Source organism: Anoplophora glabripennis, unplaced genomic scaffold (genome assembly GCF_000390285.2).
Source record: "Anoplophora glabripennis isolate ALB-LARVAE unplaced genomic scaffold, Agla_2.0 scaffold554, whole genome shotgun sequence".
NCBI classification, from domain to species: domain Eukaryota; kingdom Metazoa; phylum Arthropoda; class Insecta; order Coleoptera; family Cerambycidae; genus Anoplophora; species Anoplophora glabripennis.
The window spans coordinates 226827-253176 of NW_019416637.1; the positions used below are offsets into that span (position 1 = coordinate 226827).

Here is a 26350-nt window from a genome sequence, read left to right on the forward strand (position 1 = left end):
GTTAAAAGAAAAGCAAAGGAAACTGTCGGACGGAACCACCATATTGATTCAAGCCAAACACAAACACAAACAGAAAATCACTAGAGAATTGCTGCTTTCGTACAACAGCAACTATTCCGACTCCAGCTTACCGAAATACTTCTTCTCGCATTTTGAAGTTAAGAGCAGGTTTAAGGTAAAAGATATTATCATTTGCACCAACACGGGTGTCGACAGAAAAGGATTGGAGGGAATACTTGCCTTCCACAGTGCCAGTTTGGAGATTATGTTACATTATGTACGCGATAACTCCTCCTTTTTCACGATCAACTACAAAATTTTGCACGACTTGAAAGCCAGTGCAGAGATTTACTTTGATAAAAATTTATAAGGCAAAGGTGTTGACAAGGGAGTGTTATCTGATGAGAACTTGAAGGTGTTTTTGGACAATTTACAATTTTTCCTAAGTTACCCAAGCGGAGGGGAACTGCACAAAATTATAGTACAGTTATTATTGCCTCGCTTGCACAATTCAAATTTGTGCTACAAGACGTTTTACCATGAAATCTACAGAAAGGTCGAGGACTGGTTCAAGCAGCGAAAAGGTGAATATTTAACGGAGACTCGGATCAAAGCTATGCTAGGCGAGATAAGAAGTAACACGTACTGTGAATCGTTAAAGGGGTACAATGTGTCGTTTGAACTTTCGATTGGTTATACTGATGTAGATGATGGAGATTTCTAACCTCAATCTAATTTCTTATAAATACCTACTAATCTTAATAGCAAGATTATTTCGTCAATCTCGGACTGTATACACTCGATGATCATTAATAAATTGAATTAACTCCTCTTCGTCATCTTCAAAAATGTCCTCAAAATCGAGGGAAATTAGGCGAAATTAGATTATTTATTTATCTGTTGTGACATTCAAATTTGAATTTACGAATTAACGAATGCCATTCGGTCGAATTCGACTGTTGATTAACTCAACGATCAGGTTTCGCAGCGAGTCTAATTTGTATTTCGTTGATATACATTTACGTCTGATTTTTAAATATTCTTTCAGAATATTTTGCCCTAAAAACTAACTTGGTGCCACCTAACACATTTTTTAACAACGTCCACTTTTATTTCAAACAGATGGCGATTTTTTGACTACTGTATTTCCATTTAGCAAAGATTACACTCGCTATATCATACAGGGTGGTAATGATAAGTTTTTAATGGTGTATTCTACCGATAAAAATAATCAACCTTTGCCCTATAAAAAGTTTTGATAGGACTTTTGCCTACTATACAGGGTGTTAAAACTTTCAAATATTTATATTATTTTTCCTGTAACTTCACTGGCATAATAGGTTGAGTGATAAAATTTGGGGAATGACATTTTTTAGTAGGGACTATTTTTTCATTAATAACTTATTCCAAAATACACTCCAGTGGCGTAGTTATTGGGAGAGCAGGGGACCTTTTTTGAAAAAAAAAATCGTACGCCACTGGATTTTTAAATAATTTTAAATATTTTTAAAATGTACAATCAATTTGTCACTATAAAGTATTCTTGTAAAATATTCGTAAATTTTGTTGGTCTTTAGATAATTGGGAAATCAAATAAGGAGATACTTAAGTACCTACGTTGCTATTTGCAATTTTCTATTGATTGCTGAATGTGTAACAATAAATTATATACTTAATATTTTTGAGAATTCTGACACTCACCATTAAATGGAGACACTTATCAAAACTCTGTGACACCATTGTCGTCACTGTTGTTTATAAAGCCAGTGCACTGGCGATAATAAATAAAATTTATCTGGTAAACCCACTGGCCAGTGAGCAGTACCAGTGAACGATTGAAATCGCAAATTTATACGCAGGGATTTACTACGCATTTATAAACTCTTTATTTTTATAACACGTTTGTTTTGTTTTGTGAATTTTTGGGTAAGTAAAAATATTTCAATACTACCAATTGTTATCTCGGAAATATCTTTCTATCTCTATAAGAGATAGGAAAATGGATAAATGGGGAGAGTTTTGAAATATTAAATAAAATCAATGCTACCTTTTCAAAAATCTACTAGCTTTCTGTTTTTTAGAATTTTTGGAACTTGTAACAACAAAAAATTGTAACTGTTAAAAAGTTAGAAAAACGGATAAATGGCAAACGTTTCGAGATATTTTGGATTGATGTCTCTTTTATTTTTTAGGATTTTTGTAATTTGTAAAAATACAAAACTATAGCAACTATTTTGACTATTGAGATTTCGAAAATATAAACAGTATAGAACCGGACAAATCGAGATATTTTGAATAAAAAGCAACGTTGCATTTTCAAAAATTATATTTTATTTTTTAGAATTTTTGAATGTGTGAAAATAACAAATTAGCAACTGTATGACGACACGTATTGAGATTTCTGAAACATAGCAGATAGAAAAACGAATAAATGAGAAACGTTTCGAGATATTTTGGATAAAAAGCAACGTTGCATTTTCGAAAACCTGCTGTTTCTTTGATCTTTTAGGATTTTTGGAATTTGTAATAAAAATCGACAGAAACTGTTTGGGCAGTGCATTTGTTGAGATTTCGGATACGTCGGGAAGGTTTCGAGATATTTTGAATAAAAAGCAACGTTGCATTTTCGAAAATTTACTGTTTTTATTTTCTAGAACTTTTGAATTATGTAAAAACAATCTGTAGCAACTCTGTTATGACGATGCAAGTACTGAAATTTCTGAAACATAGCAGATAGAAAAGCGGATAAATGGAAAACATTTCGGGATTTTTTGGATAAAAAAACAACGTTGCATTTTCGAAAAGCTGCAGTCTCTTTAATTGTTTACGATTTCTGAAATTTGTAAAAACAAAAATCGACAATAACCGTTTTGGCAGTACATTTGATGAGATTTCGGATACGTAGGGATGGTTTCGAGATATTTTGAACAAAAAGCAACGTTGCATTTTCGAAAACTTACTGTTTTTATTTTTTTAGAACTTTGGAAACTTGTAAATACAAAAAACTATAGCAACTTTCTTGTGGCGATGTATGTCTTGAGATTTCTGAAACATAAAAAATAGAAAAACGAATACATGAGAAACGTTTAGAGATATTTTGGATAAAAAGTTACGTTGCGTTTTCAAAAAATTAGTCCTTTTATTTTTTAGAATTTCTGGGATTTGTAAAAACAAGAAGCTAGCAATAAATTTTATACATACAGAAAATATGTTTTGTGCCTGATACTTTGTGAAATAAAATAAAATAAAATGTTTCAAATTATTTTTTAACCAAACGGAATTATTTCTCAAAATGACGATTTCGTTTATTGATACCTAGGATTGATTAAAAAATCATCTACTGTATATCTATTTCTATTTCCTTCTTTTCAACCCCCTCCATGGAGCCACTATATTTTGTACCTATTTTGTGGACAAAACGGTCGAAATTAAGAAAGAAAAAATGGAGGCGAAGCACATGTCAGATATGTTCAGCATTTCTTAAAAAAATTATATAATAAAATGGGAAGCAACCGTTTTTTACTCTTCAAATTTGGTACAATCACATCTAAATCTATAAGAAATGATAGGTCTGATCTAAAAACCAGAAAGTTTTTTTTGTCGGCCTGTTATTAATACGTCCCAAACCAAGGCGACGAACTTTTGTTTTTAAAATATTGCAAAACATAATACACTTGACTTTATATTATCAATAAAACAAGCAAGAACCAAACAATTGTTATTTAATTCTGAGTGCCAAAGAAGAAGAGAAAAAGAATCAGAGCCAACAAGGCTCAACGGTTGGTAGCCTTTTTAACACAGAAGTTCACTTAACAATATTGTGGTTCTAAAAAATTTCCAAAGGGTGGAAATTATTATTATATTTAATTAACATCATAAGATAAACGATAAACTTTTTAACAACAGTAGATGAGCAACATATTTTGTGGTAGCATCACATCATGGTTTAACCAAACCTAAACCAATGCAGCATCCTATGTAGGAACTTCCTTTTTTCTTAAAACCGCAGTTAGTGATAAAATTGTTAATATCGAATACAATGCATACTTCTAGATAAGCCGAAAACCACGATTACATTTACTATAAAAACGTTGCTAATTTCCAGTAGATAAAACCCGAACAGGATGTGGCGTGTGTAATCTATAAAAATTAAACTACAGCTTCCTAGAAAAGTCTTATACGAAAAAATTCTATTTTTGCGTTTTTTTTTTCGTAAATTAGTAAAGTTCAATTACGGATCAAAACATTTTCTCTGGAACGGTCCTGTACTTGTGCTGTACGATGAGTTACGTAGGTACTTCTCAATTTTTGGGGAATTTTTCAATGCAAAAGTACAAACTGAGAAAAATAGATATTTAAAAAAACTGATATTTTCTTATTATAATAATTAATAGTAATTACTATCTTAAATGCATTGTTGTTACTGCAAGAGTTCGCAAACAAAAGCACACCATAAGCATCCTTAGTTAATAACTGCGTGCACTAAACAAACTCCATTAAAATATGGAACAAAATGAAATAAAACTTACCATTTCTAGAGAATATGTTGAAATTGATCCCCATTAGCGCGGATACAGGCATGGCACCGACGCACCCAATTTTGGCGAATATTTTACCAAATTCCAGATATTCCCCTAATTGTGTCAGCAGCTTCAAGTATACGGCTTAGCAATTCTTCCACCATAGCAATTGGATGGTATTGTTTCTTTATACAGGGTAGCCCATCGAAAACGTACAGCAAGGCATTACAGGGTAGTAATGAACTTTTCGGCAAAATCCAAAAACAGGTAAAGTTTGCTTCTGAGGGGGACAACTTTTGGCGCAAAAAGCATAGCAAAACCTTCAACCCCCTAAGTGGGGGTGCCATCCCCCAAATTTTTTTAAATGGGAATGGGGGTCAAGTGGGGGGTCATTAGAAAGGGCTTTTAATTCTCTATACATCGATTCTTACTTTTTGAAAATCGATCCATTATTTTAGAAAATATGCAGCTTTGAAAATACGAACAATATTTTTGACGAGAAATGCGAAAATCGATTTAATTTTACTTCAAAACTTACGGTATTAGCTTGGTAAATTCCTTCAAAAGAATTCGCTGTTTTTTTTTTCTGATTTGCGAATTCTTTAGCCTGATTTTGGTGAGCAAAAAATTGTCCGCTTTTTGTTTCGTATTTAGATAGGCCACAAGAAGTTGCTAGATAACTGTCTTGTGACTTGTAGTTGAAGAGTACCAATACTGCCGAGTCTTTTAAATTGATTAATTATGGTGTACTCAATTCCAGAAAGAGTAGAAATTATTGAGCTTTTTTTCAAAAACAATGAATGCGGAAATCGGGTCGCCGAACTGTTCAACCAACGGCATCCTGAGAAACATGCGTCTGGAAAAATTGTTCGCGAATTGGTGGCCAAATTTCGCGAAACTGGCTCCGTTCATAACAAAAAGAGGCAGGTTGAAAATCCGGTACTAAATGAACCTACGGAAATAGCGGTATTGGGGCAAGTGGCAATGGATAGTACGCTGAGTACAATGCAATTGGCTACTGCGACAGGAGTGAGTCGTACAAGTGTCCAACGAATATTAAAAAAATACAAATTCCATCCTTATAAGATTCGGCTAGTGCAAGAGCTAAATGAAGACGATTTTGATCGTCGTTTGCAATTTTGCGAAATAATGACTGAACGAGCGATAAACGATAATTTCCTCTTTAATGTGTGTTTTTCGGACGAGTGTACGTTCTTCTTGAATGGTTTAGTGAATCGCCATAATTGTCGTTACTGGGCTGATACCAATCCAAGGATTTTCCATGAGACACACTCCCAACACCCCCAGAAGTTGAATGTATGGGCAGGTATTTTTGGAAATTCCATTGTAGGTCCTTTTTTCCTTCCTGGAAATTTGACAGGCGATATGTACTTGGATTTACTACAAAATGTCATCGACCCAGCTCTAACAAATATCATAGAGGACGACCCTGCTTACAATGAACACGAACTGATTTTCCAGCAAGACGGAGCTCCTCCACATTACTCGCTCAATGTGCGCAATTACCTAAATGAGACGTTTCCAGGACGCTGGATAGGACGAAGAGGTGCAATTGAGTGGCCCCCTCGGTCACCCGACTTAAATCCTTTAGATTTCTTTCTCTGGGGGCACATTAAAAGCAAAGTTTACAGCACTCCACCTGATACCTTGGAAGATCTGCGAGGACGAATCATTAATGTATGTCGCGAAGTAACACCGCAAGTGCTCCAGAATGTTCGACAACGGTTTGAAGACAACCTGTATCATTGTATGCAAGTTGGCGGACAACATTTTCAGCATTTACTTGACTAATACCGTAAGTTTTGAAGTAAAATTAAATCGATTTTCGCATTTCTCGTCAAAAATATTGTTCGTATTTTCAAAGCTGCATATTTTCTAAAATAATGAATCGATTTTCAAAAAGTAAGAATCGATGTATAGAGAATTAAAAGCCCTTTCTAATGACCCCCCACTTGACCCCCATTCCCATTTGAAAAAATTTAGTGGATAGCAACCTCACTTAGGAGGTTGAAGATTTTGAGCCAAAAGTTGTCCCCCTCAGAAACAAATTTGACCTGTTGGAAATACATGATGATAACCAGAATTAAAAGCACTTTCGAATGAGGTGTCACTCGACCTAGAGTGCCATTTAAGATTCTAAAGTTGAATGCTCCCCCGCGAAGGGGGTCGTTCTGGGGAGTCTGTATTTAACGCTAAAATGTGTCCCCCTCGAAAACAAAATAGACGTGTCGCGGCAATTTTAATATTTTGGAACGTAGTTCAAAATAAACCGGGTGCAAAGTTTTCAATGGGACACCCTGTATGTATTTAAAGAAAACAATTTGCAAATTATTGAATTTTATGTTTAAAATGAACCTACTTTTTCTGAAATCGTTTGGAAATGTGTACTTTTCCAGACCAATTTCAGTCCCCAAAATACGTATTCTAGTATTTTAGTTCGTTACGAAACAACCATCAGCAAACAGTACGGAAAAGTCCCCTGCCGTTTTTTTTATCCATATTTTATATAGTACATACTGATAAATACACACGGGCAAATCCACTCACATAATAAACGCATTATTTAGAAAATATAGCATTTATTGAACGTATTCCACATTATTAAACGTCTATTATAACTATTTGTTTATACATATAGTTGTTAGAATTTGTACAACTATTAAACATTGACAGAACCTCTGTTTTTTCGTTTTATTGACCGGTATTTTAATCGGAAGCTTTGATCCTAAATCATCTATATCATTCAAATTTAATTGGTACAGTACATTACGACGACATGCATCAGCAACACCAAATATTAAGGCAACCTGAAGAGGAAAAACTAACATGTAGATGTTAAAATTTTCACGTCTAAACGTGCTTTATTCATTGAGCATTAACATTATCTGGTGGTTGAGTAATAAACGTGTAAAGTTGTTTATTTGACAAAACTTTTGACTACTTTTGTTTGTAGTCGTCACCTTGACGTTTCAGGAAAACAAGTAATTTCCAATATTTTTAGTACTTATAGGTATTAAAAGGAATTTGATTTTTATCACAACAATAAATAAACAAAAGGAAATGATTTCATAATCAATTAGATTGTAATGAAGCGATGTTAGGTATACATTAATACAAATTTCCTAGTTCATTTTAATTAATTAATATTGTTTGCAATTCCAGAAAAAAGTAGTACATAGCCATAGTAAAAGCACATTCCTGGACTCAGTGTCGTCCTGGAATGTATTGCTTTTACTATACCAATACAGTAATACAATATACTATTTCCTAACTTTTACCTTAAAAAAACTGTACTAATTTTTTTTACACATATTCTTGTCTAACTCGTTCTTACAAATCTCTAATTTGGGTTCCTTTTAAGTTGTTTCCTTGCAATCTTCTTTGTGCCACACGGTATCTTGATTTGACTAGTATTTATTGGCGCCGCCCCCTAATAAATTCTTATTTCGTACTGGCTAGACGACGATCAAATCTTCAGGTAGATGTAGTGTGAACTACCTATCTTGTTTAAACTTCAAATTTGTATTTAACTTCTGACAGCCAACGTGGAGATATCTTGGGGAAAACTAGTTTTTTTATACTTTATTCACTTTACTGGTTATAACCTCACTACTTTAATGTTTATAATAATATTTCCCAAGAATTTTTGGCTGTTCTTAAATAGATTCTTGCCAAACAAATGACAATCAAGAACTTTTCTGGAAATATTCTTGAATTGCATATTATATGAAAACTTTTTATCACAGATTGTTGGATTATGCTAACATTGTAAGTCTAATAATAGATCCTTATTTTTCAAATATACAAATTTTCAATTTTTTTTATATGTAGGTAACTTTCGTTATTCCATTAAACTTTTTATGAGTTTGATCTACACACTAAGCACTGTCACGTCTTGCAAATTAATACATTTACAACTATTTTCTCTGCTACTGTGCTTACAACTACTTTTATCCAAAACTTACAACAACGGTGTTTTTTATAGAAAACACAGATCCATAATTAAAAATTGCGTATTTTTTATTTATAAAGTATAAAAGATAGTTAATATTTTTATAAAACACGTTTATTCGTCCGTCAAAAAAATTGAGGATCGGCACTAAGACTTTGCAATAGTTCTTTTTCTATCGTCATTACCGATAAGTTGTCATCGTATTTCTAAGTCTTAATGCGCTTGAGACACAAAAAGTTTCTTTCTATCGAGACACTTGTTGCAGGAATTGTTAAAACTGGGCAAAACATTTTGTATGTTCCCGAAAATACCATTTTAAGTTCCTTGTATTATATTTCTATCGTTTTTTGAACTTCTAAATTACGAAATCGTTCGTCTCTGTACAAAATATTAAGTTCGTTTTTCAAAAACGTTTGTAATAAACATTCAAACGATTTTTAGGGAAATTTGTTTACATATTCGGGAAATTTTGGGGAATCTATTGAAGCAAACAAATTTATATCATGTAAATTCCCAAAACGAGAAGGTACTCATACTTATACCATACCATTGATACTGTTATAGTACATAGGTCACTAATCATGAATTACTAAAATTAGATAAAATAGTTTGTTAGTACTTAAAATAGTATGTAGTTAGTTGTTAAAATAATAATAAAGGTCTTTATTATCTACAAAACATAATCAAAAATTAATTACATAAGAATGAAAAGAAGAAAGAATAGTTGGGATAAGGTCGACTACCGAAGTAGCCAGCTGTTCTGTTTGTTAATTAAAGTCCTTTTTTTATATAAAAAATAACTCTTTTTGGACTGTCGCAAGCTGCCAAATTTCACAGCCCCACAGTAAATAAAAAGGTATCTATATGTTTTTGGCCTCGCTGAATCCGAATCCGGTGTCTGTTTGACCCAATTAGCTTTGGGTTAACGTCAGTTCAAGGTCATATATAGAGAATCAATTGCCAATAAACTAAATCAATATATCCCTACGTTTTTGGGCTCGCCAAATCCGAATCCGGTGTCCGTTTGACCCAATTAGCTCTGGGTTAAGGTCAACTCAAGGTCAAATGTAGAGAATCAATTGCCAATATATCTATATGTTTTTGGAGTCGCTGAATCCGAATCCGATGTCCGGTTGACACGATTAGCTCTGGGTTAAGGTCAGTTCAAGGACAAATGTAGATAATTAATTGCCAATAAAGTAAACCTATATATCTGTCTGTTTTTGGGGTTGCTGAATCCGAATCCGGTGTCCGTTTGACAAAATCAGATCGGGTTTAAGGTCAGTCCAAGGTCAAATGTAGGGAATCAATTGCCAATGATGTAAACCAATACGTCTATACGTTTATATCTTTCTCCTTGCTCCTCACTGTTATCTCCCAAATTTTCTGGGAAATAATCCACATGAAAATGTAATCCATTAAGCAGCCTATCCTATTTTCTTTTCAGAATCTGCCAAGAAGATGGAAAACACGTACGATAAGAATAAAGGTAGTGCCGGGCAGAAAGGGATACAGTTCCAGTTAGACCTGTCTACAGTGTGTTTATTAAATGCCCTGGACCACCATAAAGACTGGAAAATCTCGTGCGAGAATAAAAACGCCGGAAAATATGACGACATTGTCATAGAATTGGCTGGCGAAGCCGCTGTCCTGGTCCAAGCCAAGCATAAACAGAACAGAAAAATCAACAAAGAGCAACTGCTCTCGCACAACTCCAAAAATACCGACTTTAGTTTACCGAAATATTTCTTCTCTTACGAGGAGATCAAGAACAAATTTAGGAGAAGAACAGTTATCATTTGCACCAACACAACTATCTACACAAACGGTCTAGAGAATGCCTTGACCTCCCAGCGTGCCAGTCCTGATAGTGTGTTACACTACAGAAGCGATACCTGTTCCTATTATACCTTCAACGAAAGCATTTTGCCTGAATTAAAAAGAAACGCAGAGATTTACTTCAGCAAGAATTTACGAGACAAAAGTATCGACGAAACAGTGATTACAGATGAAAACTTGAAAGATTTTCTAAAAAATCTGCAGATTTTTTCCTCTTATCCATGTGAAGATCACTTACACAAAATTATCGAGCAACTATTGTGCCATTCGAACCTTTCCAGTTTGTGTTGCAAAATATCCGCTCAAGAAATATTAAGGAAGGTGGAAGACTGGTTTAAACAACCAAAGGGTGAATATTTAACGGAGATGCGCGTCAAAGCAATGCTCTGCGAAATAAGAAGTGACAAGTACTGCGAATCCTTGAAAAACTACAACTTGTCGTTTGAACAGAACGATTTCAGCTTTGCAGATTCAAATAGGATATTCCACGTCAAAGTTGATGAGGGATATTTGCTGCAGGTTTTGAAAATATATCACGCTCTTCAAGGTCTTAAAGGTAGAAAACTGTTCGTGAATCCTGATGACGGTCCAGACGTGCGGAAACATGTAATAGATGCGTTTGAACTGCAGCGATATACCTTTTTGGTGATAACCTGTAACAAAATTACACAAGAAACTGTAACAAGGGAAGTAAGTGACAAATTGAAAGGTATTTTGGATAAGTACAAGTACAAAAAAGTTATCTTGGCCTCAAAGGGCGACAGCAAATTGATGGGACAGATTGAATTAGAACGTATTTTTGAATTCGGTGGGTCCGTAACCTTCGAGGACTTCTCAAAGGTTTGTCAAGAGAGGCTGCTGGATAGCAAAAACGTAATTTTCCAGGGCAATACCGTCAGCTTAAAAGAACTATTGCACACACAGGCGCTTAAAGTTTATACAAAATCCTTCGATTCAGCAATGCTAGAGAAGCTGATCAGAGGGGAAAAAGTTAAAGTGGGTGTACAACCTTCAGATTTAGACGAAGACATTGCTTGGTATTATGTAAGTCGCACATTTGAGAGACAGGTCGATGAAACAGGGAAAACGGGGGATGCTTTGTCGGAAGAAAGCATTTTTAATGTGCACGAGAAAGTGGTCATTATTTCTGACAGCGCTGGTATGGGGAAGAGCACAGTTCTCACCAAGCTGTCGATGACTATAAAGGAAAGTAACAGTCATTTGTGGGTTATTAAAATGAATCTTAATGATTATACGAATATTTTAAGAGACACCTTAAGGAAGAATAGAAATGTGATAAGTGTAACCGAACTGTTGAATTCCCGAGAAGCCACTAGACTCACAAACCAGTTTGAGGAATTAGTTTTTTCGATGAACGAAAAAGTAGTCTTAATGTTGGACGGAATGGACGAGATAAGTCCCGACTACACGGATCTCGTACTCGACTTACTCCATCAGTGCCAGCACGGTCCTAACTTTGCAAAAATTTTCGTTACAACCAGACCTCACGTAGCTCTCGAGTTGAAAATAGTTCTGGGAATTGGATCGTTTAGACTGGTACCCTTTACGAGATCAGATCAGGTAAATTTCCTCACAAACTACTGGACACGCAACTTGAACTTAAAATACAGTAGCAAAAGGAAATGCGAACAATACGCTGTGATACTGATCGATAAAATATCATTTTGGATACGATCGAATTATCCCTCGGAAAATCCCTTCGAGGAAATCCCCCTGCAAGTGAGGATGGTAGCGGAGATCTTTCAAGAGAATATCAGGTGGAGGGAATCAACGGATTGGGAAGGATGTAAGGAATATTTGAGTGGGGACAAAGCGGAACCGAAACTGCCGCAAAAATTCAACATCGCCAGACTGTACGATGCGTTTATCGAGAAGAAGAAGGATGTCTTTATGGACAAGGCAAATACAAGCGGGAATACGGCGGCGAACCAAGCGTTCCTTAACCATTTTAAAGGATGCCTTGCTTACCACCACAACCTTGCATTAAAAGTGATCCTTAACGAAACAGAAAGCCTTTTATTCCCAAACTGCCACTCGAGTGACAAAAACATGGAAGTTTACGTTTTAAAGATAGGAATTGTGCACAAACTAGCCGACGAATTCCACTTCGTACACAGGTCCTTCGCGGAGTACTTCGTTGCCGACAGCATAGTTCAAGAACTGCAACGTCAGAATCCAAATGTTGCGTTTCAGAGATTCCTGATCGACGTAGTGTTGCTGAATGACAGATTTCAAGTTGTCCGTGCTTTCTTAGATATTTTACTGCAGAAAGTTGCCTTGCCTCCTAATACCTTCAAAAATTATCGGTGCCACACGAGTAAGACTGACTTGAATCTCATCTTCAAGCTTGCGGATGAAGGTTACGTAGCAATCCTCCAACTAATTCTAAAGAGCATCAATTTCAAGATTGTCACAGGTAAGACAGTTGACGTCAAGGAGTGGCGACCTAAAGTAACTTTTAAGAAAAGAAACACACTGAACGACCTGAAGATCCTTGTGCGAAAAGCTGGAGTCAACATTAAGTATGACTCTGGCTATAGTCCACTACATCTCGCGGCTAAACGTGGTCACTGGGAGATGGTGAAATTCTTGGTCGAGCTAGGAGCAAACGTTAACTTTAGGGATAGTGATAACAAAACGCCACTGTATGTAGCCGCTAAATATAGGAGATGGGACACCGTTAGATACCTTGCGGAACACGGGGCAGACGTTAACGTTAGCAACAGTGACGACATCACAGCACTGCATCTAGCTGCTGAATATGGGAATTTGGACACCGTCTTGTGCCTCGTAGAACACGGCGCGGACGTTAACGTCAAAGATAACAACGGCAACACGGCGTTGTATTTAGCAGTTGATTCAGAAATTAACCAAGACGATGCACTGCATTTAGACGTTGAATGTGACAGACTGAACGTTGTCAGATACCTCTTGGAACACGGTGTAGTCGTCAACATTAGAAACAACAACGCTAATACGGCGCTGCATCAAGCCGCTAAGTGCCGGGTATGGGACACAGTCAAACACCTGGTGGAACGAGGCGCAAAAATTAACGTTAAAGACAACGACGGTTACACGGCACTACATTTAGCTGCTGAGTATGGAAGACTGGACACGGTCACATACCTCGCGACGCAAGGCACGCATCTTAACACCGCAACCAATAAAGGCAGCACGCCACTGCATTTAGCTGCTAGCTGCGGGAGATTGGACACGGTCAGATACCTCGCTGAACACGGTACAGACGTTAACGCCAAGGACAACGACGGCAAGACGTCCTTGCATCTAGCCGCTGAGCACGGAAACTTGGACGTTGTCGAATACCTCGCAGCGCAACGTGCAAACCTTAACGTTGAAGATAGTGACGTTAGCACAATACTGCAGTTAGCTGCCAAGTATCGAGAGGGGGACACTGTAAAATGCCTCGTAGAACGCGGTGCAGACATTAACGCGAGATCCAACGACGGCAGCACCGCCCTGCATCTAATTTCTGGTTATGACAGACTGAGCACTGTTACATACCTGGTGGAACACGGAGCAGACGTCAACGTAAAGGACAATGACGGCAATACGCCAATACATTTAGCCGCAAAATGTGGGAGACTGGACACTGTCAAGTACCTCATAACGCGAGGTTCACACCTTAACGCTTGCACCAACAAGAACAGCACCCCATTACATTTGGGTACTAAGTACGGCAGATGGGATACTGTTAGATACCTCGTGGAACACGGTACGGGCGTTAACGTTAAAGACAACGACGGCAAAACTTCGTTGCATTTAGCTGCTGAGTACGGGAGATTGGATATTGTGAAGTACCTAATAGCGCAAGGCGCCCACCTTAACGATGGAACGAACGACGGCAAAACGGTACTGCATTTAGCTGCCAAACATCAGAAATGGGACGCTGTAAAATGCCTCGTAGAACACGGTGTGAACATCAACGTGAAAGATTACGACGGCAACACGATATTGCATTTAGCCGCCGACTGCGACAAGCTGGACGTTGTAAAATACGTCGTGGAACACGGTGCAAACATTAACGTAAGAGCCAACGACGGCAGCGCGGCGCTGCACTTAGTTGCCGGGTACAATAGATTGAACACTGGGAAGTGCGACACGTCGCAGCGTTCAGCTGCTGAATATGACAGATTGAACACTGCGGATTACCTGATGGAACACGGGGCGGACATTAACGTCAAAGACAACGACGGCAACACCGTATTGCATCTAGCTGCTGAGTTTGGGAGATTGGATACCGTCAAGTACCTCTTGGCGCAAGGTGCGACCGTTGACGTCAGGAACAATAACGGCTGGACGGTACTGCATTTGTCTGCTGGGTACGACAGATTGAACGCCGTTAAATGCTTCGTGGAACACGGGGCGGACGTTAACGCCAAGGACAATGACGACAACACGGCATTGCACTTAGCTGTCAAGTATGGGGGATTGGACACCGTCCACTACCTCGTGAAACAAGGTGCAACCGTTAACGGTAGGAACAACAAGGGGTGGACGGCACTGCATTTGGCTGCTGAGTGTGACAAGTTGAATGCCGTGAAATACCTCGTAAAAAAAGACGCACAACTTAACGTTACAAACAATGGCGGCAAAACGGCACTTTATTTAGCCGTTGGACGTGGGAGATTGGACACTGTGAAGTACCTCGTAGAACACGGTGCAGACCTCAATGTTAGAACCAAGAGCGATGACACGGCGTTGCATTTAGCCGTTAATTGTGGCAGACCAGACCTTGTTAAGTACCTTGTGGAAAACGGCGCTGATATTAACGTTAGAGCCGCTGACGGCACCACGGCACTATCTTTAGCTGTTAAACATAGTTACACGAGAATTGTCAAATACCTTGTCGATCAAGGGGCAGGTCACCATTGATACCTCAAATTCACCTATGTTCTGAATTCCAATGCCCTACGTCGGCGGAAACCGTTAAGATCACCTAGAATTTCGCCGACGTTTTGAATTTTTTGGTTGAAACAGCCCGAAATCCACAAAAGCCGTTCCGAGACCATCAAACACCGTCGTCGGAGGAATGATAGGAGTCGAGTACTATCAATAGCGGAATAACCAGCGAATATCAACCTTGAGAGTTTAGCGGTGCCATCGTCAGGTGTGACCGAACGTCAACTTAGGCAAATACAGATCACTTACCAGTACAAAGTTTATGGCCAGTACGAGAAGTACAACTGTCCGTTGTCTACTACTCGTAAAAGTGATGTGTAGATTATGTGTCATCAGAAATCATATAATCCTCTCGCTATCCAGATTTATGTAGATATAAGCAGAACCAATTAATAAGGCATTAATTTATAAAATAATATTAATAAATATCTTTTGATATCAAAGATTTTTGTAAGATTATGTGACATGTCAAAATCAAAATTACATTAAATTGATGTTTGTATCTGTAATTTTGTAAGTGGCAATTTCATCTGTCATTCGATTGTTTGTAATAAGGAATAAACCCTTGTTGGTTGTGAGAGTTTTACTATTTCTTCTATAATATATTTATATTTATTTGTTTTAAATCAAATATAGTTATCTTCTTAAATAACAATATAACTAAAAATTATATTGCTTTGAATATGTAACATGCATTACCTACTCAAAATAAATGTTTGTTATTCTATTTTATTTACATCATTTTCTTAACTACTACAAAATGTCATGCGTTGTCCTGATTCATATTCTCTGGAACTCATGACGCAAATGTCGAGACCTAAGTAGTAAGTTGCCACTGCATTTGTAACTAATGGTACCACTTTCCATATTTTCCTTGGGATTGTTTCATCAGGCGACTTCCTCTCTCTCCCAGTGACATAACTTAGTCTAAATTATTTTCATCTCAGGGAGTCACTCTTGAAGTATAGGTTATTCAGACATACCCTATACATCGCATCAATGTGATGAATAAAGAACACAGCCACACTGTAAAAATCTAACCTCAAAAGAGTTACGTCATAAAATGTCACTGATAGAAATAACACCTAGCGACATATAGCAGATGGTTAAACTACCAAGAGTGACCAAATCTTATCTGCGCCAAATTTCATTGTTAACACCTTGTTTGAGAAGATATGGCTAAAATATAACTTAAAAAAACATCTTTAACGCATTGGCTCACAAAAAAAAAAGAAAAGTAATCGTCTTATTTTTTTTCTTTCACCCCTAAGCCTTAATAAAATAGTTATTTTTGTATCTAGAACGCGAAATACTACTTTTGCAATTTGTGCCAAAAGAAATAGGAACTTATCTCAATTTGCCTCATCAGGAAACTTTATACAGGGCATTGCTTTAAACGTTCCTCCGCCACTCTGTTAGCCGACGCAGGGGCCGATATTACCACCATTGAACGAAATGGGGGATGGCATTCTAGTACGGAAGCGGAGACATATATAGAAGATTCTTTACAAAATAAAATTTCAATCGCAAATGACTTGTTACCATCTTTAGCAGAACCAACGGAATTTGCCAATAATACAACGTGTCCAGTAAACTTAAACAAATACAGCAGCAGCCTCATTGCACACCGAGAACTAAAAGCTACGATAACTGACAGCACTGGATCTGGCATAAATTTAAGTCACTGCAATATCGGCACTTTCAATTTACATGTACTTAGTGCAAAATAAATTGAAATCGTCCTGTTTATAATAATTACCGTTTTGCATTGAAATGTTATATTACTTAAAATGTATACTGTTTAATTAATAAAATCATAAATAAGTTTCGAAAAAATGACAAATTATTTTGACATTTGTTTTATGTTCTAGAACGAAAAAGACTTTATCGTTTTAGAACATAAAAGTATTTTGCAACTAGCTGACAAAAAAGACTCACTTTGTCAACTGAAAGTTATCGAAAATGTCGACTTTTGTTGACAATTTTCGAAAAAAATATATTTTTTTTCCTCATGTCAATGTCATCTTAAATATATCTTGATTCCAATTCAACCAGACTTTGTCTAATACATAGAAAGGCTTTTTATGTATTTTTATACCTTTATCGGTACTTTTTTGATAATTATAATAACGATAATACTTTTAGATCCCAAATAAATTATTATGATGTTTTCAGTTCTGTACAATCATGTAACCTGCAACAAAAGAAGGTAATACCGGTTGCATATCCAGTTAGTTACTTAACCAATACGGAACAACGTAAAACAAAAGATTAGAATGTGTAATTATAATTCTATCATATGCTGCTTTTAACATTTATGTAATAATCGGTGACGTCACATTCACGGCAAGCAAAACCACAACGCACGTAGGCGATTTATCTCTAAACAAGTAGGTATAATTGAGTCATTTTGGTATCTTGCAGTTTTTATTGTGCTTCTAAATATTTTGCAAAGGTACTGTGCGATTTTCTTAATTTGTCGATAGTTCGTTTAATTCGAGTTCAGTTGAAATAACAGTTATCATTAAATCATAAAATACTCTCATTAAATTATATCGTTTTCGTGATTATGTTTACATTTTTATTTATTTATTTATTTATTTAAGTACCTACCTATTAGAAAATAGGTAAAGCCATGGTACTTACAGAATATTCTATGCGGTTATCAAAAAATATATTTAGTTTTCTATACGTTTCTTCCTTTTAATTTGTCATACGATGCAATCTTCAGTAATTTAATAATTGATATACTTATGTGTGCAATTATGTTGCAAAATATGTTACTAAAACGTTATTAATTTCTTATTTTTTCCAATATCACATTTACTTTGAGACATTTTTAATATATCTACTTTCCAATTGAAACATTGTGGATGCTGAAGCACTTATAGGAAGGCTTGAATGTGTCAAACAAAAAAAGTTTAACTTCTGAACAATGTTTAACAATGTATCTAAGACGTATATTTTCAACTTAGGTTATATAAGCGAAATTTCGAAACATTGCAAACTTGAAAATATTTTAAATCAATTTCTTTTGGCCCCATTGTTACTAGATTTTTTACCCCATAATCGTAGCACGTCTAGTTTCCTATACAGGGTGTTTGTAAATAAGTGCGAAATATTTTAGGGGATGGTTCCCGAAGTGATTTTGTGAAAAAATTCATATAAACGTAGGTCGAAATATGCTTTGTTTCCGAGAGACAGTGTTTAGATTTTAATTATTTCAAAGAGTGGCGATCCGAATATTTCTTCTTGCACCAGTGGCGTTCGTGAGAGAATGCCACAACATTTAAAAAAATGATACGCCACTAACTTTTTCCCGTTTTGATATTTTTTAGAAATCCGCCATCAATTCTGAATGGAATTGGTCTCTTCAATTGTTTTCGTAAGATGCACCGTTTTTGAGGATAAAATTAAAACATATTTTATTGCTAGTTGTGTGTATTTTTAATTTCTGTTGATACATTATCTAGTAGGTTGCTGTCAATATTTCTTAATACAATACAACCAACAAATTTCGAGTCAATATCTTTAAAACTCTTTGAAATAATTACTAAAAATAAACAAAAAAATTAAAATTTAAACACTACGTTTATATGAACTTTTTTCACAAAATAACTTCGGCAACCACCCCCTAAAATATTTCGAACTTATTTATAAACACCCTGTATACAGCCGCTCCGTACCGTTAATGGATCACTCTGTATATTTTGTTGTCTCTCAACTTTCATTTATATATTTGGTAGTATGAAATACAAGAATATGTTTTTCGCATTGTTTTACATTCGTTATTTGATCTTAGGAGTAGAATCATTTAGAATTTTTAAATATTTTTTCAAAATATTTACAAATTGTTGTTTTTCAGTATAAAACTTTACAGTTTCCTATTTCACCTTATTTTAGGGGATATTTCATCGTGATACTAAAAAATGACGGTAAATCGGCTTTTGCTCCTCTTATTCGGATTCAGAAAATTACACAAAATCTATATACTCATGTTGTGGACAAATATACAGCATCCTGCTGGAATAATTGGCCGATATTATAAAATGAAAATCGTATAAAGAAATTATAAAAACCCCTATTTGGATTTGAATTTCGCTGCAATCGATTTTGGAAATGCACTCACTACTTGTAGTTTTTTTTAAATCTTTTATTTTTTTATTTACATTACATTACCAAGCACCTCAACATGGGCATAGCTAAGATTTTTGGTAAAAAAAAAATCAAAAAATCTAATAAGACTTCCGGAATAAAATTTTCACAACTTAAACACTTTTGACAGGATGGAAAATGCATCCAGTAATAATAATGTAATTTTTTAAATGTGCAGCAACAATTAAGAAAAGCTACGTCCATGAACTTCAGTAAAATTGCAATAACTCTAGAACTACACATTGTACAAAAAAAGCCTTTTTTGTGAAGGAGTAACAGCAATTTTAAATGAAATGTATTCATAAAACTTCTGGAAAAGTCCGTTGCTTAGAAATGTTGCATTTTTTGCAACGGTAACCATTTTTTCTGACTTTGAATGAATATATCATTTCAAGATCTGTTTTTATTATTTCGACTACCGGAATTTAAATTAATCCTGAATCACTTTTTGTACATGTAATTCCTTTACAGGATTCTCATTTGTCAAGAAGATGGAACCGACGTACAAAAAGAACAAAGGCAATGCCGGACTGAAAGGGGTTCAGTTACAATTGGACCTGATGACTGTGTGTCTATTAAATGCTCTCAACCACCACAAAAACTGGAAAATATCTAGTGAGAACCAAAACGCCGGGAAATATGACGACATCGTGGTAGAATTACCCGGAGGTATTGCCGTTCTGGTTCAAGCCAAACATAAAGAGAACAGGAAGATCACCAAAGAGCAGTTGCTATCGGACAACTCCAAAAATGCCGACTTCAGTTTGCCGAAATATTTCTTCTCCTACGAAGAGATCAAGAGTAAATTTAGAGCTAAGACTGTTATCATTTGCACCAACACTGACATCAATACGAAGGGCCTAGAAAATTATTTAACCTTCCAGCGAGCCAATCCTGAAAATGTGTTATACTACGAACACGAATGCTGTTCCTTTTATAAATTCAATGAAAACATTTTGCCGGATTTAAAAAGGAACGCAGAAGTTTACTTTAGCAAGAATTTACGGGACAAAAGTATCGACAAAGCAGTGATTACAGATGAAAACTTGAAAGATTTCCTAAAAAAATTGCAGATTTTTTCCTCTTATCCATGCGAAGATCGTTTGCACAAAATTATCGAACGATTATTATCACGTTCGAACCCTTCCAGTTTGTGTTGCAAAATATCCGCTCAAGAAATATTGAGGAAGGTGGAACACTGGTTTAAACATCCAAAGGGTGAATATTTGACAGAGAGACAAGTCAAAGCGATGCTCTGCGAAATAAAAAGCGACAAGTACTGCGAATCGTTGAAAAACTACAACTTGTCGTTTGAACAGACAGACTTTAGCTTTACTGATTCGAATAGAATATTCTACATTACAGTTGAGGAGGGTTATTTGTTGCAGCTGTTGAAAATACATCATGCTCTACGGGCCGATAAATGTGGAAAACTGTTTGTGAATCCTAACGAAGGTCTAGAAGCGCAAAAACAAGTAATAGAAGCGTTTGAGCTGCAACGCTATGCCCTTTTGGTGATGACTTGGACCGAAATTACAGAAGAGGCTGCAACAAATGAAATAAGTGCCAAGTTAAGAGGAATATTGGACAAGTATAAATATAAAAAAGTTGTTTTGGTGGAAGCAGGTAACAGTAAATTGGCACAGCGGATTGGATTGGATATTTCTAAAGTTGATGGGTCTGTAACGTTCGATAACTTCTCGAAGGATTGTCAGGAGAGGCTGATGAACAGCAAAAACGTAATTTTCCAAGGCAACACAGTCAGCTTAAAAGAACTGTTACACACGGATACGTCTATAGATTATACAAAATCCTTAAATTCACTAATGCTAGAGAAACTAATCGGAGGGGAAAAAGTTACAGTGGGGGTACAATCTTTAGGTTTGGATAAAGACATTGCTCGATCTTATGTAAGTCGCAGGTTTGAGAAACACATCGATAAAGGTCAGAAGAGAGAAGAACCTTTGTCAGAGGAAAGCATTTTTAACGTGAAAGGGAAAGCGATAATAATCTCAGACAGTGCCGGTATGGGTAAGAGCACTGTCCTCACCAAGATGTCGGCGACTATAAAAGAAAGAAATAGTCATTTGTGGGTTATAAAAATTAATCTCAATGATTATACGAGTATTTTAAGAAATACACTGAAAACGCAAACAAAAGTAATAAGTGTGGTCGAGCTGCTGAATTCCCGAGAAGCTACTAAGCTCACAAACCAGCTTGAAGAGATCGTTTTTTTCATGAACGAAAAGGTAGTTCTAATGTTGGACGGTGTGGACGAGATTAGCCCAGACTATACGGACCTCATACTCAACTTGCTCGGCCAATGCCAGCAAGATCCCAACTTTGTAAAAATTTTTGTTACAACCAGACCTCACGTAGCTTTGAAGTTGAGAGCAGTTCTAGGAGTTGGAACGTTTAAACTGCTGCCCTTTACGAGATCGGACCAGGTAAATTTCCTTACGAACTACTGGATACATAACTTGAATCTAAACTATGGAAGTAAAACGAAATGTGAACGATATGCCAAGATACTAATTGACAACCTATCGTCTTGGACGAGATCAAACTACTCTTCAGAAAATTCCTTTGAGGAAATCCCACTGCAAGTAAGGATGGTGGCTGAGATATTTCAGGAAAGTGTCAAGTGGAAGGAATCAGCGGACTGGGAAGGATGTAAGGAGTATTTAAGTGGGGATAAAGCCGAACCGAAACTGCCTAAAAAATTTAATATCGCGATACTGTACGACGTTTTCATTGAAAAGAAGCGAGACGTCTTCATGGACAAGGGAAACACAAGCGGAAATACGGTGGCGAATCAAGCTTTCTCTAACCATTTCAAAGGATGCCTTGCTTACCACCACAGCCTTGCTTTAAAAGTGATCCTTGGTGAAACAAAAAGTCGTTTATTCTCATGTTACGACTCAAGGGACGAAGACATGGAAGAGTACGTGTTAAAGATTGGAATTGTGCACAGACTCGGTGACGAATTCCAGTTCGTACACAGGTCATTCGCGGAATACTTTGCGACCGATAGCATAGTCCAAGAACTAAACAATCAGAATCCAAATGTTGAGTTTCAGAGATTCCTGATCGACGTATTGTTGCTTAATGACAGATTTGAAGTGGTCCGTGCTTTCTTAGACATTTTACTACAGAAAGTTTCCTTGCCTCCTAATATCTTCAGAAACTATCGGTCCGTCACATCTGAGACTAACTTGGGTCTCATTTTCAATCTCGCAGGGGAAGGTTACACGACAATCCTCCGGTTAATTCTAAAAAGCATAAACTTCAAGATTATTAGAGGTAAGGCGGTTGACGTCAAGGAATGTCGAGCTAAAATGACTTTTAAGAAAAGAAACACATTAAACGATTTGAAGGTGCTTGTGCGGAAAGCTGGAGTTAACATTAAGGATGATTCTGGTAGCAGTCCACTACATTTCGCAGTTAGGGGAGGCCACTGGGAGATGGCGAACTTCTTAGTTGAGCAAGGCGCAAGTCTTAACCTTACGAGTAATGACGACGAAACGGCACTTTACTTAGCTGCTGAATACAGGAGATGGAACATCGTCAATTACCTCGCGGAGCAAGGGGCAGACGTTAACGCCAACAAAAATAACAGCACGGCACTACATTTCGCTGCCGAATTTGGCAGAATGGACACTGTCTTATGCCTCGTACAGCACGGCGCGTACGTTAACGTCAAAGATAGTAACGGCAACACGGCATTGCATTTAGCTGCCGAATATCGAAGATGGGACATCGGCAAATGCCTCGTGAAACACGGTGCGGACGTTAACGTCAAAGACAGTTACAACCGCACGGCACTGCATTTCGCTGTTAAACAGAACTCATTGCACGTCGTCAGATATCTCGTGAAATACGGCGCAAACGTCAACATTCAAGACAGTGACGACAGCACAGCGCTGCACTTAGCCGTCGGACGAATCACTTTGGATGTTGCGAAGTACCTGGTGGAACACGGAGCAGACGTCAACGTTAAACGGTGCGACGGCAGCACGGCGCTGCATTTAGTTACGAAATACGTGAAAATAGACGCCGTCGAATACCTCGTGGAACACGGTGCCAACGTTAACGCTAAAGACGACAACGGCAACGCGGCGTTGCACTTCGCCGTTATTTATGATAGAATGTGCAGTGTGGACCTCGATTCGGGCGTTAGATATGGCAACTGGAAGGTGGTGAAGTACCTCGTAGAACACGGAGCGGACGTCAACGTTAAGGACAACAACGGCAACACGTTGCTGCATTTAGCCGTCGTACAAGACAGATTCGATACTGTTAAGTACCTCGTGCAATGCGGCGTAAGCGTTAACGTTGCAAATAATGATGACAGAACGGCGCTGCATTTAGCTGCTGAGTATAGAAGACTTTTCATTCTCGAATATCTCGTGGAACACGGTGCAGACGATGGTGGATACAACGAAGAAAACTCTGAAGCTGGGGAATACGTGAGTAAGAAATATGATTAATGGGTGCCGTTACATACCTTGTGGGACGCTGTGCAGCTATTAAAGGCTATTAGCGAAGTTTGCGAAGTAAGCGACCTCTATTAGTGCATAATAAAGTCAGCATACATTAAAAGACGCTCCGTGCGCTCCAATCAGGAAAGGTGGGTGTGGCGTTTAAACCGCCAATTTTAAATGACAATATTGTCAAGGCGCGAAAACCGAAATACCTGTTTTCTTAACCCTTAACCTTACTTCTATGTTTTGGCAATTTCAATCAGCATACACTTAAAGTTACATAAATGTAATTTGTTTAATTAATTACTTACCTATAGACGAATCATAAATTCATTATGAATTATTACATTATATAAATTATATCAGGTAGTGATGTATACGTATACGCATATGTTGATTTTGCGATTTGACTATTCTAATATGAATATTTTCAGATAATTAATTATTAATCCATAATATAATATAAAATAACTCATAAATATGACTAACACAAAACATTAAAAAAATAAAATTTATTGGAAAACTTATTTTTTTTGATAATACAAAATTATTTTCACACTGAATTTTTTTTTAATATTAGATATAAAAAAAATACTTTCAACTAAAACAAAATTAAATAAAAATCTTGTCGGATCGGAAACTGTGTGAATCGCCACTATTTAAAGCCATGTATTTTTGCTGCACTCCAATTCCAACTCTGACATTTGGATCGGTGTGTGAAACCTCGCCTCACTGCATTTTCTATTTTACTTTGAATAGTTGTAAAACGATGTTTTACTACTTCCTTGTATACATAGGTCATCACAAAGCAATCGCTAGTCTCAACAGCAGCCGGGTCATTTGCCAGGAAATATAAAAGTATAGGAAACAAACATTAAAATTACTGATCTGCAGATAAACAAACAAATATATAACTCACCGGGGATTATGCTCCCCCTAGTCTTGGTTTTTTTGTCCATCAGTGTCCATTTCTATCAACAAATATTATGAGATCTTCAACAACTAGTTAGTGTCAGCTGAAATAAGTTGTGGCTTCCCGGACGCCAAACTAGAATTTAGATATACGTATATTTTTTACATAACGTGATATGCAACAGTTACCGTACTTGTAAAATTTCTACATACTTTACTTTTTATTTGGATAATACAATTGTTTCTCGATTTTTCTTTTTCTACATACATCTGTTTTTTGCTGAAACCTATCTTTAATTTTATTAAACTCCATCATAAATTTATCAAATGATTCTTCATCCAAAGATTTACCAAATCTACAAATCGCATCCAAAGCAATCTAAAAATTTAAACTTATAATGAGGTGGTTATGTAACTAAATACTTTACATAGATACCTCACGTCTATTTTCAAAATTTATTGGTTTATTAGAATTTTGATTCCTGCAGTTTTCATCTAGGAAATGAGTTAAATCGTCTTGATATCGGATCTGGCTTGTCGTGGGTTCATCAATATATAACACATTACTTTCTTCGGAACACGGAGAACTGCTTGAAAGACCTAAAACAGACTCGCTTCTCTCCTCAAACAGAACTACAGCATGTATATGTTTACACATTGTACATTTTACTGCATATTCTGGGCATTCACATAGATATCTGTGTATACAAATTTTACATTGGCTACAATAAGAAGTTCTACAATCTTCATCACATATTTCATTATATGAGACTAAATAAAATTTATTACTTACCGTACATGATTGTACCTTGAATGTTCCAAATTCTGAGTATTGTACATTATCCTTCATCTGTTCGGCTTTTTTGTGTGCTTCTACGGTTATTTTGTGTTGGTAATTATTCGCATTAGGTCTTTCTGTGTTTATAATTCGCTTCCACATTTTCTCATCTACAAGTTCATCTAACAAATCCAGTAATTTTTCAACACTAAAACGATAATTTATAGCACTTCTTTTTTAAATTTGAATTTACTCTACCGGAGATTTCTCTGCCCATTCATTTTATTATACTTCAATAACTTATTTAAACTTTCAATGGCCATATTCGTATTTATACCAGCATTTATCCTATGACAATGAGCCCACATCATGATTCTTTCTTCGCTTTGAAAATAGTAACTAGAAACAAAAAACAATTTGCTCATGTGGTTTGTGTTTTTAGATTGTAAACAAACTTTTGCAAATATTTTAAAAATTCATTTTCTCCTTCTTCTTCCAAGTGCTTAAAATAATTTTGCTTCAACTCCAGAAATTTTTTTATATCAACTTCCTTTAAAATATTTCTCATTTTCATCTTCATTTCTTGTCTATTTTCGGGTTTCTTTAATTTTGATCTTCCTTGGATATTCCAGTTTTTTATAATATGCCACGTGCAAAGTAATCTTCTGGGCTTTCGTTCTGTCTCCATAACCTTGGTCCAAGCATTGTAATATTTTATGTCATCGTCACTCATTATATATTCAGCCTC

General features: G+C 36.3%; 3 protein-coding genes across 5 annotated transcripts; 2 read left to right on the forward strand and 1 right to left on the reverse strand.

Moving 5' to 3' along the window:
• The first annotated feature begins 1814 nt into the window (after positions 1–1814).
• On the forward strand, positions 1815–15935 carry LOC108909819. The gene is made up of 2 exons (XM_018714246.1): positions 1815–1926; positions 9941–15935. Exon 2 carries the CDS (start codon positions 9955–9957, stop codon positions 15244–15246), a length of 5292 nt encoding a protein of 1763 aa, XP_018569762.1. The 5' UTR covers positions 1815–1926; positions 9941–9954; the 3' UTR covers positions 15247–15935.
• A 3984-nt stretch (positions 15936–19919) lies between these two features.
• On the forward strand, positions 19920–23967 carry LOC111691795. The gene has a single exon (XM_023455147.1). The coding sequence runs from the start codon at positions 19920–19922 to the stop codon at positions 23916–23918; it is 3999 nt and encodes a 1332-aa protein (XP_023310915.1). The 3' UTR covers positions 23919–23967.
• Positions 23968–24669: 702 nt separating this feature from the next.
• LOC111691790 lies at positions 24670–26094 on the reverse strand. 3 transcript variants are annotated; one of them, XM_023455141.1, is made up of 5 exons: positions 26058–26094; positions 25618–26001; positions 25261–25522; positions 25019–25203; positions 24670–24960 (listed from the first exon to the last, which is right to left on the reverse strand). In XM_023455141.1, exons 2-4 carry the CDS (start codon positions 25662–25664, stop codon positions 25039–25041), a joined length of 474 nt encoding a protein of 157 aa, XP_023310909.1. In that variant the 5' UTR covers positions 25665–26001; positions 26058–26094; the 3' UTR covers positions 24670–24960; positions 25019–25038. The 3 variants fall into 3 exon arrangements, with proteins under 3 accessions (XP_023310909.1, XP_023310908.1, XP_023310907.1); XM_023455140.1 differs by having other exon boundaries at positions 25261–25546; XM_023455139.1 differs by lacking the exon at positions 26058–26094 and having other exon boundaries at positions 25261–25810; positions 25861–26003.
• Positions 26095–26350: the final 256 nt, after the last annotated feature.

Excerpts from the sequence above, each read along its gene's own strand:
- LOC108909819 (XM_018714246.1), top strand. The coding sequence starts at position 9,955 with ATGGAAAACACGTACGATAAGAATAAAGGTAGTGCCGGGCAGAAAGGG.
- LOC111691795 (XM_023455147.1), top strand. The coding sequence starts at position 19,920 with ATGGAACCGACGTACAAAAAGAACAAAGGCAATGCCGGACTGAAAGGG.
- LOC111691790 (XM_023455139.1), bottom strand. The coding sequence starts at position 25,973 with ATGATGTGGGCTCATTGTCATAGGATAAATGCTGGTATAAATACGAAT. Across the intron at positions 25,811-25,860 it reads AATGGGCAGAGAAATCTCCG|TGTTGAAAAATTACTGGATT; the intron begins GTAGAGTAAATT and ends TTATCGTTTTAG. Across the intron at positions 25,204-25,260 it reads ATTTTGAAAATAGACGTGAG|ATTGCTTTGGATGCGATTTG; the intron begins GTATCTATGTAA and ends TTAAATTTTTAG.